At 36.0% G+C, this 17,671-nt stretch overlaps 1 protein-coding gene across 3 annotated transcripts; it reads right to left on the bottom strand.

The window, feature by feature from the left end:
- Window positions 1-430: 430 nt before the first annotated feature.
- On the bottom strand, window positions 431-15,712 carry LOC108735688 (leucine-rich repeat serine/threonine-protein kinase 1). 3 transcript variants are annotated; one of them, XM_018467760.1, is made up of 33 exons: window positions 15,361-15,712; window positions 15,102-15,299; window positions 14,868-15,033; window positions 12,372-12,531; window positions 12,012-12,177; window positions 11,823-11,938; window positions 11,607-11,763; window positions 11,119-11,250; window positions 10,852-11,052; window positions 10,590-10,787; window positions 10,214-10,536; window positions 9,569-9,884; window positions 9,353-9,507; window positions 8,793-9,178; window positions 8,557-8,741; window positions 8,373-8,505; window positions 7,573-7,844; window positions 7,298-7,470; window positions 6,115-6,479; window positions 5,830-6,054; window positions 4,898-5,144; window positions 4,608-4,834; window positions 4,206-4,542; window positions 3,766-4,153; window positions 3,418-3,705; window positions 3,160-3,355; window positions 2,470-3,107; window positions 2,109-2,304; window positions 1,860-2,046; window positions 1,558-1,806; window positions 1,196-1,502; window positions 872-1,101; window positions 431-794 (listed from the first exon to the last, which is right to left on the bottom strand). In XM_018467760.1, exons 1-33 carry the CDS (start codon window positions 15,412-15,414, stop codon window positions 659-661), a joined length of 7,707 nt encoding a protein of 2,568 aa, XP_018323262.1. In that variant the 5' UTR covers window positions 15,415-15,712; the 3' UTR covers window positions 431-658. The 3 variants fall into 3 exon arrangements, with proteins under 3 accessions (XP_018323262.1, XP_018323263.1, XP_025830273.1); XM_018467761.1 differs by having other exon boundaries at window positions 3,418-3,693; XM_025974488.1 differs by having other exon boundaries at window positions 8,557-9,178.
- Window positions 15,713-17,671: the final 1,959 nt, after the last annotated feature.

Here is a 17,671-nt window from a genome sequence, read left to right as displayed (position 1 = left end):
CAAAGTTAATAAATATGCCAATTTTTATACATTTCTAGACATGTAAATATTTATATAGTCATTCTTAAACAATATTCAAAGGTAAAACTAATGAAAAATACATAAAAATATTTAGAAAGTTATATCAATAGGTTAGGTTAGGTTATCGGGTTTTGTTCAAGTGACCACCCTCTTTCGATCCCCACCTCCACCCGCTTGAAAATAATTATTTTACTGAATTTTATTTGAATTATAGTGTATGCAAATTGTCAAAATAATCAAATTTCATTTTCTATGGGGTTTTACTCAGGTGATCACCCTCTCTCGATCCTCCCATCATCTAACCCCCATAATTTTTTATGGGGGTGAGACCGCCACAAACTTTTTATGGTACAGTGGTGGGGGAGACCTCCTCTTTCGAAGGGGCTGGGGGCCATAATCTAGACCTTTACCTAAGGAGGAAACTGTTTATAAATATATATATTAAAAACCAGTCAGTATCGATTCAATAAAAAATCAATTATTACATAATCAGCCTCACTAAAAAATATCTCTAGGTAGCTACAATCGACCACAACCTTCGTAAAACTAATCTCTTTGTTTACAATCTAAATATTTATATGCATGTAAGTATGTTATAAATCAATAGGTAATAACAACATCCTTTTTTTTTATCGTATTACGAAACCCCCCAATGCTCAGCTTTCCATAGAAGACCAAAAATGTTTTGGGAACTGGCAGACGTATTAGGAGAATTATAATTTATAGGACTTTGCAGAACACTTGGTCCAACACTACTCCAAGCGTTGGTATACCTAACCGTAACAAAAGTAATGACTCAAATTGCCCAATGCGGTTTTGTCGAACCAGAAATAAAAAAAACTTGACTTACCTTGTCAAAAGGCTTCGATAGCCCCGTCCAAAAGTGGCAACCATTGGTACATCTTCATTGGACCCATCTACGGTCCTGGAAGGGCACCCCAAAGGTACCACGGCTTGAACTTCTTCTTCAAAAGGCCTGAAAACGGTTATGGGACGCAAAGACGTCCTTTCAGCTATTATAACACACCCCCATTTTGTACCAATATACAATTCTTCATTAAGAACCGCCATACTTGTCACCTAAATTACAATAACAAAAATATTGACATAAAATAAAGTTACAGGCACTGAAGCAACCATTAAATTCGACGTAGTAAAATTAAAAGGTTCAAACCTGGCAATTCGTTGGGCTTAAAGATTCTTCAATAGCGATGGATTTCAAGCTTTCCGAACAAGGTACCAGTTTAGAACAGTCTAATTTGTTGAGGATGGTTCGTCCGCTGTGGTCCCATTGATACACTATACACCCCGGTTGTATATAAGACCAGACATAATCCCCCGAACTGATCAAGTTTACCACGTCAACGCCTTCAATTTTCGGCTCGAAATGTGACACCATCTCGTGACCCGTCACTTTGTGATCTTTCAATTTATAAATCGATATTTCGCCCTCCGATAATCCGCACCAAAGTTCGAACGTTCTACAAAGCGAAAACATTAATCGATTTTTGGATTGGGTTAAATTCTTCAACTCACTTTTTATTATCTTTACATAAGGCACACAGGGCATAAAGGATGTGGTTTGAACCCAATTCCGTCATCACGAAACTGCCCTCGGCGGCATTCGGGGTACTCGGTATAGTTTCCGAATTCAATAGAAACAAGCGACCGTTGGAAAGGGCGCATGCAACCCTTTTCAAATTCGACAGAAAGAGCAATGCGTTTACAGACGTGCTGGTATCGTTTTCGAGAGCATAAGTGAAGATTTTATACCCGTCAGCACCCCTAGAATTATCGATAAATACGAAACTTGGCTAAATGGGAAAAAAACAACTCACGAGTAAGCGTGGACATGACCAGAACAATCGCCTATCCAAATAGTGTTACCAACCGTACACGCTGCTGTGGGTCGTATCGAAAAGTTCACGCTATGATACTGCAGCCAACCCCTGTTCGTTCCCAACAATAAATCCACCCTCGAATTGGCGCACATCAACCAAATTTCGGAACCGCACAGGCCGTCTTCTGCAAGTCGTTTCAACAAATAAATAACAAAAACTTTACGACGATTAATTTTATATTTTTACCCGTTATGTTGGTAATAACTGCACTAGTTGAAGCGACCACAGAAGCGCAATGTCTCAAAGAGACAACGTCACTTAAATGAACGAATTCTGGTGCACTTGCAACAGATACAATTTGACTAGCTGATGGTCGATCTTTTGGATGTTGAGACCAACACAAGACCATTAGATCCAAACAGTAACTAGGATATATGGTCTCCTGAAATCACCAATTTACCTCAGAAATCTTCCACGACTTCACTCACCTTCACTGGGCTCCAAAATCAAAGTAAACTCATAATTGGAAACTCGAAACAATTTTTCAACGCCCAATGTTGCAAATAATAAATTCATAAAACCAACAAAAATATTTTGCAGAACTTACCCTGTAAGTAAGGGGAGGTCTTCCTCCCTCCAAAATATACTCTTTAACCGATTCGTGTCCTTCGAAGGGTTGATGGAGGGTCAGCAATTCATAAATGAACATACCAAAAGAAAAACAATCCACTTTCTCGGTATATTCTTCCTCCCCGTTATACCTCATTATTTCTGGAGCCATAAAACCTTCAGTGCCGCCAAATCCTTTTGTGCCCGAAGGAAGAGTTAGTCGACTAATACCATAATCTGCCACTTTTATATGCACAGGACGATCAGGATGGTCAACGAAAGGTGGCGGCATCTCCCAAACTAACACGTTTTCAGATTTTAGATCTCTATAGATTATGTGCTGACGATGCAAATATTCAATGGCTTTTGCAACTTGTAGAATTATCGCCTGTAACGTGTAGGGTCCTATTTTAGCCCCAGATCTTCTATAATGTCTCAAAACCAAGTCCAATGCTCCCTGGGGAGCCAGGTCTAAAACAAGAGCCAAAGGACTACCACAAACACCTACAAAGGGTACAATATTGGGATGGCGCAACGACACCAAAATGTTTAGTTCTTGTCTCGCTGTACAATACGCTTTGCAAGCATACTGTAACGGGTCCCTGTCCCATTTTCCCTGGGCTGCTTTGTAGGCCACTAAAATCCAAATTATTTGGATCATGTCACGAACACCTAATTAAAGAAATACCTAAAGCTGATTGCCTAGCGTTGGTACCAGGATGGACAGGTTGCAACATCTTCATTGCCACATCTACAACCGTATTTGTTCCCCGATTTTTACAAGTGCCTTTGAAGACAAATCCGAAAGCACCCCTACCCAGTAAATGACCCTTCTTTATGTTTTCCGGTTTGATCAAATATCGATCGCCCAAATCCAAAAAGATCTACAGATGAAAAACCAAATGGCAATCCTTATTCCAATTTTTTCTTCTGTCAATACACTTACCACGTCCGGTGTTATTTGTGTCAATGAGATTTCGAGATGGGTGGGACAAACTATGCTTCTGCTTCCATAGGCTGCCAAAATACATTCTTCCACCATCCAGCTGTAAAATAGTTGATTCGAAGGGTTTGTGTCATCACCAGAAACGTTTGGATTGCCTTCAACCGATGGCATCCTACTGGAACCTGCTGAATCTGGACCAACTCCACTATCACATTCAGAAGTGTAAGATTCCTGGGATTTTCGAATCCTGTGAAGGCGGTAGGAAACTTCCTCTACCTGATTTAAAGCCTATCAAGGCCAAAGTTCATCTTCGAGTAAGATGATAAAAACATAAAATATTTTACAAACCTCCAAGAAATGCTTTGGTGGACCATCATGCGGATCAGTTGAAGATGATAGCTCAATTTCTTCAGCTGATTCCAAACATTTTGGACAAGGAACTAACCTGGTTACCAAAAATTTACCCTCTGAAGTGTGAACGAACCTAGTGCCCAGTGTTGGGTACCAATCTTCGAGAAGAATGTCGATATGGTCGACTGCTAAAGCGAGAAGTTGAGAAGTAGACTCGCTCGAACATTCTATCGTCAATTCCTCGGTCACTTTGTACTTGCTTAAGTCTACATTGTCAGCAAACAAGGGCTTAACCACTAAAGAATGTACGGGAAAATGGATTTCCAAAATCGAAGAACTCTGCATATCGACGTCGCACCATACGTCGTCTTGTTTCAGTTTAAATCTAAAGGCAAATCGCTCTAACAAACGAACGAAATTCAGAATTTTTGACTCACCTAACATGGCGATACATCGAGTTAGAAGTTTGCAAAACCTCTCTCATTTTGAAAAGAGTCATGTCCCCATATTTCAGTTCCAAACCCGTTTGCCATAAGATCCATTCAGCTTTGAAATCTAACAGTTTCGCCAAATAGTAATCTTGAGCAACCTCTTTTGGTAGAATAAAAAAAGATCGGATAATGTCAATTATTGTTTCATCGGCTAATATTCTCGTGATGAGTCTTGACCAAAAGCCAGAAGGAAAATAAGACATTAATAGCAATCTTGTGATCGATTTTCCTGAACCACGACTTGATATTTGATACAAAGCCGCTCCTGGCTCAGTACTTTCAACTAATATGGAAAAAAGGGAGAATGTAATACAGCAGAAGATTTTCTGACTTGCAGAAGTTACTGACCATTTACTGAAGCAATCGCTGATGGTAAGTCAAGTTTGAATTTTCTATTAACTGTCGAATCGCTGTAGAGAACAGATTTTGGAGATATTGTGATTTTTTTATTCCTTATCGCCCATCCTCTAGATCTGAGGGGTACTTTAACTTTAACCATTGGATAATGCGAGTGACCACTTTGGGCCAACAACATATCTTCCTCAGAAGGAAGCAAGGAAGGTATTAACAAAGTTCTAAAACATTATACGACAAAAAACATCATCAAGAAAACACTTAATATATTTATTAATACGCACCTCGAGTCCCATGTTAGGGCAACTTCGAATTTATTCAACAAATTGACAATATAATCTTTAGTCTCAATAGAGCCTATGTTACTGGCTTTAAAGACATGTTTTAGGTCTTCTAGTTTCATAATACCGGATCTGGCGAAAGGATTTATTTCTCTTATGGTTACCACGTGAGCTAGCATATCACACAACCACTGGGGATCCAGGAAATAAAGATCTTTTAAAGTTGCGTCGTCGTAATGTAAAAGAACCCCTACAACAAATTTTTAGCTATCACTGCGCCAAGTTGGAGTTTTATCAGGCGATACGTATTTGCCAAAAAGACCGCCTATTTCAGAAAAAATTGATCCAGATAGTGCATATTGTTGTGTTTGTGTGCGATCGGGCACACGTGTGTGTGAACGGCTTATCGATTCGCCGACTAGCGGCGGGCGCCTTTCTTCATGTGCGCCGTATTTGTAAATGTGTGTGTCGTACTTGCGTTCTGGGAAAGCAGTTAAACAGTTTAAAGAAAAAAAGAAACTATCCGGATGTTTCGAAAAGGTTCCCGATAGTAAACAAAAGAGTATTTAATGGAAGAAACGATCGCCGAGAGAAAGTAGAAATAAATTGACCGTTGCAGAAGTGAATCTAGAAATAAATTGACAGTGATAGCAGTGAAATAAATAGCGCAGTGAATAGTGATATATCAACAGTAGTGTAAATAAATAGAATAATTCATAACCTAAGTTTAGTAATAATTTAATAGTGTTTTTAAGTTCTTCAATAATTAGTGTAAATAAATAGTTTTTGTAGTTATCAGTATTAGAAGTTAATTTTGTTAAACCCACGAACATTACAATAACCACCAAATTAAAAAGTCAAATTTTGGATAAAAGCGTTCTTATAAATGGTTTTATGAATGGATCATACATGCTAAATTAATTGATGGAACAAACCATTATCATGTAAAAACAGTGTAGCCTGATGTAATTCCGCCCAATCCCTAAAAGTTCTGTTATATCGTTGTTGCAATTCCGTAATGACGATTGTCCGGTATTGATCTGCCGTCAGGACAGGATCTAAGTTGTTCATGCGCCGTTCCATGGCTATATGATTAATAACATCTTCCAATGCCAAATATTTTGCGGGAACCTTTTGTTCCAGCAGTAGCTCTTTGCTGCCTAAACAAAAAAACAATCATCTGTCCTAATGATGTAACAATTTGCGATTACTAAACGTACCGGGTGGTCTCAAACTGAACACCGTGTCGTAAATAAGGTTGCAAAGGAGTTTGATGTTATGACGAGTTCTGCAACTGATCTCGATGGTGTCGAGGACGCGAGGTAGTCCACACTTTTCTGCGTCCACGATGTTAATAAATTTTTCGCGAATTATTTGCTGATATTCCTCGGCAAGGTTTGGATTTGTTTCCTGAATTATGTCGTAATGAGTGCCCACTATTAAGACGGGAGAGTTTGGGGCCCTTGCTTGGATATTGACAAGCCATTGAGATATTTCGTTGATGCCTTTGTAACCGTCTGTTATTTTCCAAACGACCAGATAAAGACTACGTTTTGATAAGAAATACTGATGTGTCGCATAATATCTACAAAGAATAAGGGACTGTATACAACAAACAAACGAACTCATACACCCTCTCATACAGAGAAGGTGGGGGAAGGGACATTTCACGTCAAATCGAGCCCTCACTGGTTTAGTTCTGATAGCTTTTTGTCCCAAAAAAAGTAATGAGAACTAATTTTTCGCAAACAGAATAAATTTCATCCTCCAACAATAAAAATAATTCTTTGGTCAACAATATTATTTCGTTTACTTTCTGTAGCGATGTGACCTTCAGTTTAACCGGCGCAAAGTAAAAAAGAACAGCAGTAGGCCAGAAAAGGAAGAAGACAACTCTCTGCCAAACTCTTAACCGGTGAGAAGCGTATAATCCGTACAGTAGTGCACGGAAAAATTGACCATTTTATCCACTACAATTGCATTACTCAAATGTGCTGTTATTGGTACCATTTACTACTGAAAATATCAACGAGATGTTTATTTATATTTAAAGACATATTAAAGACTTTAACGCTTGTTTTCGACTCGCACTACTATTCCTGATTGAACAAAACTTTTGGCAGGTACTGTACGAAAAAGTATGTTTAATGAACAAGAGTCGAGAGTATAATGAACTTTTTTCTACCTACTTACGATTTTGCCAGCGCGCATCCAAGACATTGGAAAGGGCACATCGCTAGAGAAAGTAAATGAAGTATACCTGATGTACAAATATCCAATTGCAAAATTTCGTTCAAAAAAGTACCCTAACTCCAAAAAGTAAATCTTTGTAAGATGAGAGATAAAAGAGTAAATAAACTATTTACTGAATACTGCAAGGGAAGAAAACTCGTTTTTACTTACTCTTTCTGACCACCAAAATCCCAAGTCCTAAATATAACGGGCCCGTGAGTCGATTGGTTTCTAATTTTTTTCTCATAAATCCAATCACCAATATCGACCCCCACGGTCGATATGTTCGTACCACGAGCTGTTTTTACGTTTACATTTTTGTTTCCCATTCTTTTAGTCCAATGCTAGAAAATATCCTTCATATTTCCCGCTTCTTAACGACGTGATTTCAAACATTATGCACATATACTAATCACACCGTACGCAAAACTAGTCAATGAACCAACCTCGATAGGTTTTCGTTTTGAACTTCCCTCCTGTCTGAGCTGCTCCAAAAGGCTCGTCTTCCCAATCCCCTGCACCCCGACAATCATGAGCTTCATGCGCGCATAAGGTCGGGCATCTTCCAAAACCGACTTAAGATAACCAATCACGTCCATTGTTTTGTATTTTTTACTTTCGATCATCGACTTTAGTGGTTCTTGTAAAGAACAGCCGCGCGTATTTAAATTCCACAAGCGAGACAGGAGTCCCATCTGTGGTGGGAGTTCGTTGATGTCTAAAATTAAAAACGTCGCTCTATTTTTACCGAAACAACTGGCATGGGATGCCAAATGTGATAATTGAATTAGCTTTTTGCAGTGTTAGTTGCGCAACAGCCGATAAAAACTTAAGTACACAACACCTGTTTTTGAAAGCATTAAAAATCATAAATCAAAACTAATTGCAAGGGAAAAGCGAGTGAAACAAAAGAATAACAATGCAACAAAGAAATTTATGTTGTGTTTATGTTTCGATTCTAATTTTAATTTGTGTTTTAGTGTAAAATCTCACAAAAAGTGCGTAAGGTAAAAAGCATCCCAATAAATGAACCAAACGAATAAATAAATAACAATTGTATTAAATAAGCAGGGACAAAAATAACTAAAACTAGGAAAAAAAATTAAAATTACTTGTGCATATATTTTATTAATTTAATTTGCGTTAATAGATTATGCAAAAGAACCCTGTAAATAAAAGTGCATTTCACGTAAAATATAATTTTAAGGCAAACAAATAACTTCAGACTTACTAAATATTTACTTACCTAGATTTCCACTAATATTTAAAACAGATAAATTGTGTAATTCATAAATATTACATGGAATTTCTTTTAAATTATTATTGCTAACATCTAGCATAGAAATGTTGGGAAACATCAGTCTAGCTTTCATTAGAGCCTGAAAATACAGGAAATATGTTAAAACCCATTACGTATGATACCAAGTTACCCTTTCTGACTCTTCATCGTCAGTATTGCCTGAGTCACCGTCATCGTCAGTAGCCAGTTGTATTCTAGTTAATTGATTGTCAGCAAGGATCAACGTTCTTAAATTATCCAACCTTAAATGACGTCTGTGTGTACAAACGGAATGCAATACGACGTTTCGAATAGACCTTCCCCGTTTTCCACCACCTAAAAACCCCATCATCTTTTTTCGAAAATTCTTCCATGTTAGATTATTACCTGAAACAATTGGCATTTTTTCTTTCAAACATCCGCCACTCGCATAACACGCCAAATTGGCCAATTCCATGGTGTCTTGGGCTTCTATCTGGGGCAAGCTGGGCCAACAGGTGATCCTATTGTTACTGAGATCGAGCTGTTTCAAGGAACTTGGATAACTTGTAACATGGGACATGGACCTCAAGGAATTGAATGACACATTGAGGCGAGTTAAATTCACCGCCAAACAAGGAAGAACTACCGGAATGTTGGTGAAAAGATTGTGAGCAAGGTTTAGGGAAGATAGTTGGGAAGACACCTCTGACACCGTCTCATCGTTGTGCAAAATTTGCTCCGTTACTTCGACGTTTTTGTTCCAAATGTGGTGTTTATTTAACTCCAATTGCCTGAAAAATAGTTCTATCAAACGGTTGCAATTTTCTTACCAACGGTTTGTCCCCTAAACAGCTTATGACTTAAAATTTTAAACGATGATTTCGTGCAGTAACAACTTAGACTTTTCGACCATTTCTAAGAAAATTGCAATCATTTGAAAAAAGTGAAATCGTAAAACTGCTTACACAAAAGATCTGTCTTTCTTCTTGTACTTGATCCCTTCTTCACAGACGGATTCAAGACCACAAAATAATGTAGTGTTATCTTCGTGATCGCTATGACTAGACAGTTGACTATCGCTAGAGCTAACACTCATCTTATCACATTCTTCTTTATAAACCTCAAGGAATATTTTAACAATAAACAATTGAATGATACGCAGATATAGTTATTTAACTTACATCGCGGGCATATGGAAGATCTCTAAGTAGATTGAATGACGCGTTTAGTTCTTTCAATTTCGGGGATTCCCACATAGTGTAGGGAAGTTCCTGCAATTTGTTATTAGAAATTGCTAGCGTTACTAAAGATGGTAGTTTGAAGATCCCCTCGGGAATTTGATCGAGTCTGTTATCCTGCAGATACAGTTCTTCCAAAATTGGACAATTATAATAAAGAGCTTCGTTTACTGACTTTTTCCTTCTCAATACCTTTTTGGTTGGAGATTCCATTAATATTGGCAGCTTTTCAATTTTGTTTTGGGATAAATTCAAATACCTTAAATAAAATTGGGTTTGTTCTTGTCATATATTTACGAATTCCAACACCTAGTTTCACTTTTCTGATGAATAATTCAAGCAAAATACAAAATAAAGCTCAAAGTAAGCTAACGAATAAAAGGCCAACTATTTTTTATTATTTTCGTCCTCCTTTTTTGTCTTTTTAATTAAAAAACAATAGCAAATCATAAAACGAACATTTAAACAACGTCAACGTTGTTCTTCACATATTTGTAATAGAAAAACATCAGCAACACTTAAAACAAGTGCTATAAGCAATTTGAAAAACAAAATAATTCAACTGTATTTTTATTGTTTTATCCTTACCTTAAACTTTGCAATTGAAAAACAACAGGCGGTATCGCTTTGAGGCTGTTTTTCGAAATGTCTAACCGAGTTATAGCATAAAGTGCAATGTCGTAGTTTCGAGGATTTTGTTTGAGTTTTTGGTTCAGGTGCAGTGCGGCATCGGTGAGCCATTGGGACCGAATTTGGGATAAATGACATCGCTGATTATGCCAATTAATCATGACGGGAGTGTTGGGAAAAATCGAGCTGTATGTTATACTAGAAAAAATGCTAAACTGGGGAGGATGGACGTTTTCAGTCATGGATTTCTTGTTAATCTTGAATTCCGGATCAGGATGAGCCTGACAATCACAAATGTTTCTTATCATGCAACATTATTAGGTATCCAAATTACCTTGACGGATAACAATTTTGCTGTAAGTGTTTCGTCTCTGTTTTCAACAGCCACCGCCAAGGCTTTACAGTCGTCATCCCTAGCTCCGTATTTCAAGAGTAAATTCACCATTGGTATGTCGCGGTTTCTACAAGCTTCCATGAGTGCTGTGGACTGACCAATGGTAGAATCGTCTTCTATAGTGCAGCAACTCAAATTCTACAAATTATTGTAGCCAATCTATCCATAGAAAAAAAAAAACAAGAAACAAATTGGTGCTTACTCCATAAAAGGAGTCCTCTAAGACTTCGCTTATATCATGAAGACTTCTTATTATAAGATTAGGATTTGCGCCGGCATTCAAAAGCGCGTTTGCAATATCATAGTGTTTGCCCTTTACAGCCGCGTGCAGTGCTGTCTCCGTGTTATTGTGACAATACATGTCTATTTTTAAGGGACAGAGATATGATGTATTGGGATCGTTCTAGAAATTAATTATTTTACTTTTCGTTTTCGAAAAAATCGGCAGCAATTTGACGTGTGTAAGTACCTGCTCTTCTTTAGAATTGCACCGGGTAATACTTAGTTTAAACATGATCGACTGGATGCCATCCGAAATTCTTTTTGTCGGACTTGCAACAGAACTACTCTCTGAACTTGGTGTAGCCACTTCATCTTCGTCCTAAACATCATTGGTAAAAAAAAATAAATGGATAAGTAGCCCCCCCCTCACCCAACCATAAGCCGGCTAGATGTCGTTCGGTTGATTTTTGTCGCAACAATTTGTTTTAAGGTAATATTTTTAATGAAACTGTCAGCTTGGGAACAATACAAAAACAAAATAAACAAGAAAACAATTGTCTGTAGTATTTTCATTGTTTTTTCTCAGTTCAAAAACAACTGCAAACTTTAAAACAAACAGCCCAATTATTTAACAAACAATAAACCTCAATTGTTTTTATTTTTAATTTAACAGAATGAGTAATATTTAAACATAATCGTTTTGAAAAAGATCAACCTAGCTTTGTATTTATGTACCTTTTTAATTCGGGTCGCTCTAACTCGATATTTTAAAATTAAATGCAGCAGTTTGATGTTGTCCAGAAGACTGGCTAAATAGAGAATATTTTGCCCGGTGGCATCCCTTGCGTTAATGTCAAACGGCATGTAAAACTCCCAATTCCCTGACGAATCGCTACAAAACCAAAACATTTCGGACACATACATGAAAACTACGCCCAGAGAAAAACTAACCAAAATTTCCTCTGTATGTGAAGAGGATACGGAAAATTCAAAAGTAACTCTAACACCCCTAAGTGTCCGTTTATACAACAGGCGTGGATTGGCAACCATCTTTCAACAGTGTGTTGCTTTAAATCAAAATATTTATTTATTATAATAAAAGTTTTAAATGATTAATAATATTTATTACTATGTACGTACTTGTACTAATTCTGGGAATTTCAAAAGAAGCATTTCCACTATTTCTTTGTGACCGTGATAACAAGCAATGTAAAGTGGCGAATATTTAGTAACAGGGTGAGATTTGCCATCAGCCCCATTATCTAACAGTAACTTTACTATGTTTTTGTTTCCAGTTTGGCAAGCACTGAAATCACCACCAAGTCAAAAAAGGGCATATTTTTAATAATCAGTAAAAATAAATAACCCAGGATAGATTAGGACTAACGTATCATTATTAATTTGGATAGTTCTTGCCTGATAATTATTTTAATTGATATAATGTAAACATTTGTTGTTTTAAGACAGCCAAAATATTTAAAATATTAAGTATGTACATACGTAAAAAGTAGTGTGTTGGCCCCACTTGGGGCCATGTTAATAATAATTTCCGCATATTTAGGAAGGGAACCGAGAAGTTGCTGTACCAAATCGTGGTTTCCAGACGATACAGCATCCCGAAGAGCTGCATGAATATCAAGTCTTGCTTTTTCTCTAGAATCTAAAGAAGAATTGAACTGAAAAGTGTTTTATATTATACGTTAATTGTCTTAACTGGCCTTTTTTCATGTGAGAAGACAAAGGAAAACAAAATAGAATTTTGTACGAAAAACAAGCGAAAATAGCCACACGAAACAATTAAGAACAAAACATAAGAAAAAATGAAACAAAACTATTAAAACAAACTAAAAAATGAAATAAAACAAAAACAAATTATATGCTGTGTAACATTTATTAAAAATAACAATACCGTAAAAACAGAAGCGCAAAATTATGATTTTCTTTTTATTTTTCGATAAAGAAATACATATTTTTTATTATAATAAGTAATCAATAACTGAGATGTAAAGAGCTTAAAAATACAATTTGTAACGTGTTATAAATCATTTTTATGTGCACACAATAAGAAACATTCCGTAAAGTTTTGCTCGAATGCAAACACAACAAGTCCAATTGCCTTGGACTAATTTTAGAAAACCTAGCGCACAATATCGAATTTTCATCGCATTAATTGTATGATTAGTGGCTTTCGCTATCGGATTACGCTTTATTTCCGACTCACCTGTTCTATCATCAACTAGTAAAACATCATCTTCAAAATAATGACAGGCATCGACACCTTCCTCCGGTGAAAATTTAAACATGTTTCGATACAATAGGTACAAAGATTATATACAATTAGAAAAATATACTTAGCAATACTGTTCAAAAATGAATGTAAAAAAATATCACAGACAACGCGATTATCGTGTCTAATTGCTACCTAGCGCTACAATCACGTCAATTTGAAGTCACGACGCCGATTGGGAAAATCAATACCGAGACTTTCCCAAATAAATACGTCAGTTTTTCACCAATTATAATAACATTTATCTTTTTAAAGCCAAAAAATTAGATAACTGTGCCTACACATGGTGGTATATAATGGTACATACGGTTTACGTATTTTATTCCTTCAGAACGGATACAAAAAAATCGAATTTGTTGTTTAACATCACCATGAGAATGTAGAGAAAGACCAGAAGCAATATGCCGGTGATAACACATCTAACCATGCCCGGCAAGATGAGCTTTGGGCCGGTTCGACTTTCAGCGAACGCATTTTACCGGAAACGGGGTCTGTGGGTGACCTCCATCCTATTGAGGAAATAGTCAAACTGACGATGAGGTCGGGAGTGCGACGAAATGATGATAATAATAAAAAAGAGCCGAGGGAAGTTTAATGCGCGACTGCCACATTGATTTGTAACTGAGAGTCGCGTGTTATAAAGGTCGAAACACAGCGCAAAAGAACTGTCTTTAATAGTCAACTCTTGGACACGTGACATTTTCTGTTAATAGAAAACGTGACATTTCACCTTTCGAATTATAAGGGTAAGAGTTTCCCGAAACGGACTCGCGAAGAGCTCGATATTTTCCGGTAGAAAAAGCCTCTCGCAAACAATAAGTAAAAGAACAAAATATCCCGAGATGACGCAAACTATTAATTTATGCGTTATTTAGACATTTCATGAAAAGTGATCTCCCCAATTTAAATTTGAATGATACGAGGGCGGCAGATAGTTCATAATTTCGGGTCCTTCTTAACCAATTTTCAGATTTGAACAGACAGTTTCAATTAGTATCATACAAAAGCGACATGATGTCGTAAGGTGGTACCTATGTATTTTAATAAAAATATGCTTTTGAGAAATCGAAATTCATAACTTCGAGTCCTTTTTAATCAATTTTCAAATTTGGACGACCAGAAATTACTTCAAACCGATTTAAATTTGTATAATATGAGCCCAGTCAGGATATTGTAAGATGGTATCTATGTGTTTTTTATCAGAATATGTTATTAAAAAATCGAAAAAAATAGCTCATAATTGCGACTTTTTTTTAAACCAATTTTCAAATGTAGACGCCCAAAACACCACCGTTTACGGTGGTTTAAGCCAATTAAAGTTTATATTATAAAATAGTAGCATAGTGTCTTGATTTTTATGCAGTTCTATTTTTCTATACTCTTTTTATGTTTTCACTTCATTCGAAGATAGTCGCGCGCTTTTAAGCAGTGCCATCTACCTCTCATTCGACGAACTGTGACACCTCTTATGTTGCAGTACAACCCTTCTGCCCGTTGCATGTTTGCTACTTGCTTACAGGTTTAATAAAACAATCTGTAATATCTGTAAGCAAAAATTCAGAAGGATTGGGCGTATACAACACGACCCCCTAATTATTTTTTTAATTTATCTAAAGGTCCACATAAGTTTCCATATTGCTTCAGATATTTTGCAAACAATTTTTCAAATAATCAAAAGTATTCATACAAAGATCTATCTCAAAACTCACCAGCTGCCTCCTTTAGTAACATCATACACCTTGTATGTCTGGCTTTGTCAGCCAAATCAGATGCTGTCATCCCATTTGAGTCTCTGATGAGCATGTTTGCATCATGTTGGAGCAGTACACTCACATTGCTGCAATGACCATGCTCAGCACTCAAATGAAGAGGTGTCTGCAAATAAAAGAAATTTATTATTGACTTAATATTATTCAAAAGTGGTTGAAATGTTAATGTCCTACTTTGTTCTCTCCCCTAGGACCACATTGTATGTTGGCATCAGCTCCTGCATTCAGAAGGATCTGGAGGCAGTGAGAATTTTCTGTTATTGCTGCAGCATGTAGTGGAGTTCTACCCCAACTGTCTTGAGAATTGATAAATGACTGCTGTCCACCTTCCAATAGATCTTCTAATAATTCTATGTTGTCCCAAAGGGCTGCCTGAAACATTTCAAACATTATAAACACTGGATACATTTGAAGATTATTAATTGTGTCATACTTGATGTAACAGACGCCCTGGAAAATCCTCATCTTCTGGTGATGAGTCCAGCATTTCCTCTCTGGCACTTGGACCACAAAATAAAATAAATAGCCAAAAATCAATAAATTGATTCTTTTAATTTGAAAACCCACAAACTACATATTAAATGACCGACATTCGCACCAATGCGTGAAGGGACTTGGCTTTCACGATTAAAATATGTTCATTATTCAGTTTAAAGATTTAAACTTTTTATAACTCACTCACTGTTTTGATCACTACTGACACATTCCTACCTTGTTATCAAACAGAACAGAGAACAAAAACCAGCAGGTTATGAGAGATTGAGAGAAATCATTAGAGAAATATTCATGGTGTGGGTGGGAGAGATCCATAGACTTGAATATATACACCATGTACTGTGCGTTTGAAACTCAGAACATCTTCAACACTTAAATGTTGAATCTCATACAAATGGCAAAATCAAAAAAGAGGAGCAAGATGACCTCAAGCCTCACACACTCTACCTATAGTTATTGAACCGTATTTTCAACCTATATATTCACATATGATGATGATAGTTAGACCGGGTTAAGCGTAATATTCAGTATTACTTTCCTAGATAAAGTTACATTTTAAGATCATTAGGTAAATAACTTAAATCAACATAAGTACAGTTTGATAAATAGTAAGGAAAAGTAATACAACAATTTGCGGTTTGTTTAATAAATTATAATCTAATAGAAAGTTAAGAAATTTTTAGTTATGGTGAAGCTAAAGCAGTCGAACAAGAAATTACCCTTTCGAGACGAAATTGAGTTTTGAGATGAAATTCAGTAGAATTATGATCAATTTTCTTCTTTTTCTACCAAGAATGCATTAAAAGAGTAATAAGCCCCTTTACATCGTATTAAAGCATTTTTACCATTAATGAATAATGAAAACATATTCCATCAATTACCATGAAGATATAAAGAATATTTTACAGTGAAAAATATCGAGAAGAATTGTACAAATTTTCGAATTGTTAATAAATAGTATACCTACTTAATGATATAAGTAATTCCTATATAAAAGCCTTCTAGGGATATTAATCAATTAATCTCCTTCCTTATTAGGGCCCCCACCAATATGAATATACAATAATTAATTAAAAACTATTTCAATAAGTTTACATTACTTGTTAATTACCATTTTATTTTTTGCTGGTACTAGTAGTAATTAAAAAAAAATTAGAACNGAGGAGGTAGAGGAGGAGGAGCGCCGCATCGTCCAGAACCGGCAATGCACTCCTTATGGACGGCTATATCACAAGTCTTGCACCTGTAGCCTTGAAAAATATGTATTTTAGTGTAATCAACACAAACAAAATATGATACCTGTCTGTCGACGTGGGATCATCAGACAAAAACTAGTGGATAGATTTTGATCAAACATTTCTGTAATATCCATGTATAGGCAATATATCCCTGGTGGGTATTTGCTGCTAATAAAATATAAATATCCCTGGTCAATTTTTATTATAATATTTCTGATTTGATTCCTTTAACGCCTAGTCTTTATCTCCAATAAAAATTATCATATTCCTATTTATTATCAAGTTATTAAAGCTTTCATGCACGTAGACTGAGGAAAGGAAGTAAGACACGCGGTACGCATGCGCAGGAGAGGAAGTTTCCACTTCTGCCTCATTGCAAAGTAAGTGATAGCCGCGCATCAGTTGAACAAGCACTTCTTTCACAGCAGAAAGCCGGAAGTAGCAAGAATCGGTTAGTACGCAAAATAAAACTTCTGTCATTATTAACAAGAAAGTATTTATTGACGCTTTTATATGTATTATTTGAAAAATAAGTCAGTAAGTAATAATAAAAATGCATCAAATCTGCTATTGCTTAAGACAAGAACTATGGAAAATGGTAATAAAATAAACATTTATTAATTATACAATAGTAAAAATATAATTCACGGAATTGTTGGTTTTTTGAGTCAACGGAATGTAAGAATACATTTCTGTTATTGGTTTTGATATATCGTACATGAAAAAAACTTTTGCAGGTATATGGTGTAGAGTGTCCTTCATTAATTATATAAATAATTAATAATAGATAGTTCATAATTTCGGGTCCTTCTTAACCAATTTTCAGATTTGAACAGACAGTTTCAATTAGTATCATACAAAAGCGACATGATGTCGTAAGGTGGTACCTATGTATTTTAATAAAAATATGCTTTTGAGAAATCGAAATTCATAACTTCGAGTCCTTTTTAATCAATTTTCAAATTTGGACGACCAGAAATTACTTCAAACCGATTTAAATTTGTATAATAT

Source organism: Agrilus planipennis, unplaced genomic scaffold, assembly GCF_000699045.2.
Source record: "Agrilus planipennis isolate EAB-ADULT unplaced genomic scaffold, Apla_2.0 scaffold86, whole genome shotgun sequence".
Classification (NCBI taxonomy): domain Eukaryota; kingdom Metazoa; phylum Arthropoda; class Insecta; order Coleoptera; family Buprestidae; genus Agrilus; species Agrilus planipennis.
The sequence above is the reverse complement of the archived record's forward strand: the minus strand, read 5'-3'. Positions and strand labels throughout refer to the sequence as shown.

Coding starts and splice junctions, on each gene's coding strand:
- LOC108735688 (XM_025974488.1), bottom strand. CDS start 15,414: ATGCTGGACTCATCACCAGAAGATGAGGATTTTCCAGGGCGTCTGTTA. Junction 9,508..9,568: donor ATCTTCCATATGCCCGCGAT/GTAAGTTAAATA, acceptor ATATTCCTTGAG/GTTTATAAAGAAGAATGTGA. Junction 1,102..1,195: donor TAAGCCCAACGAATTGCCAG/GTTTGAACCTTT, acceptor ATTGTAATTTAG/GTGACAAGTATGGCGGTTCT.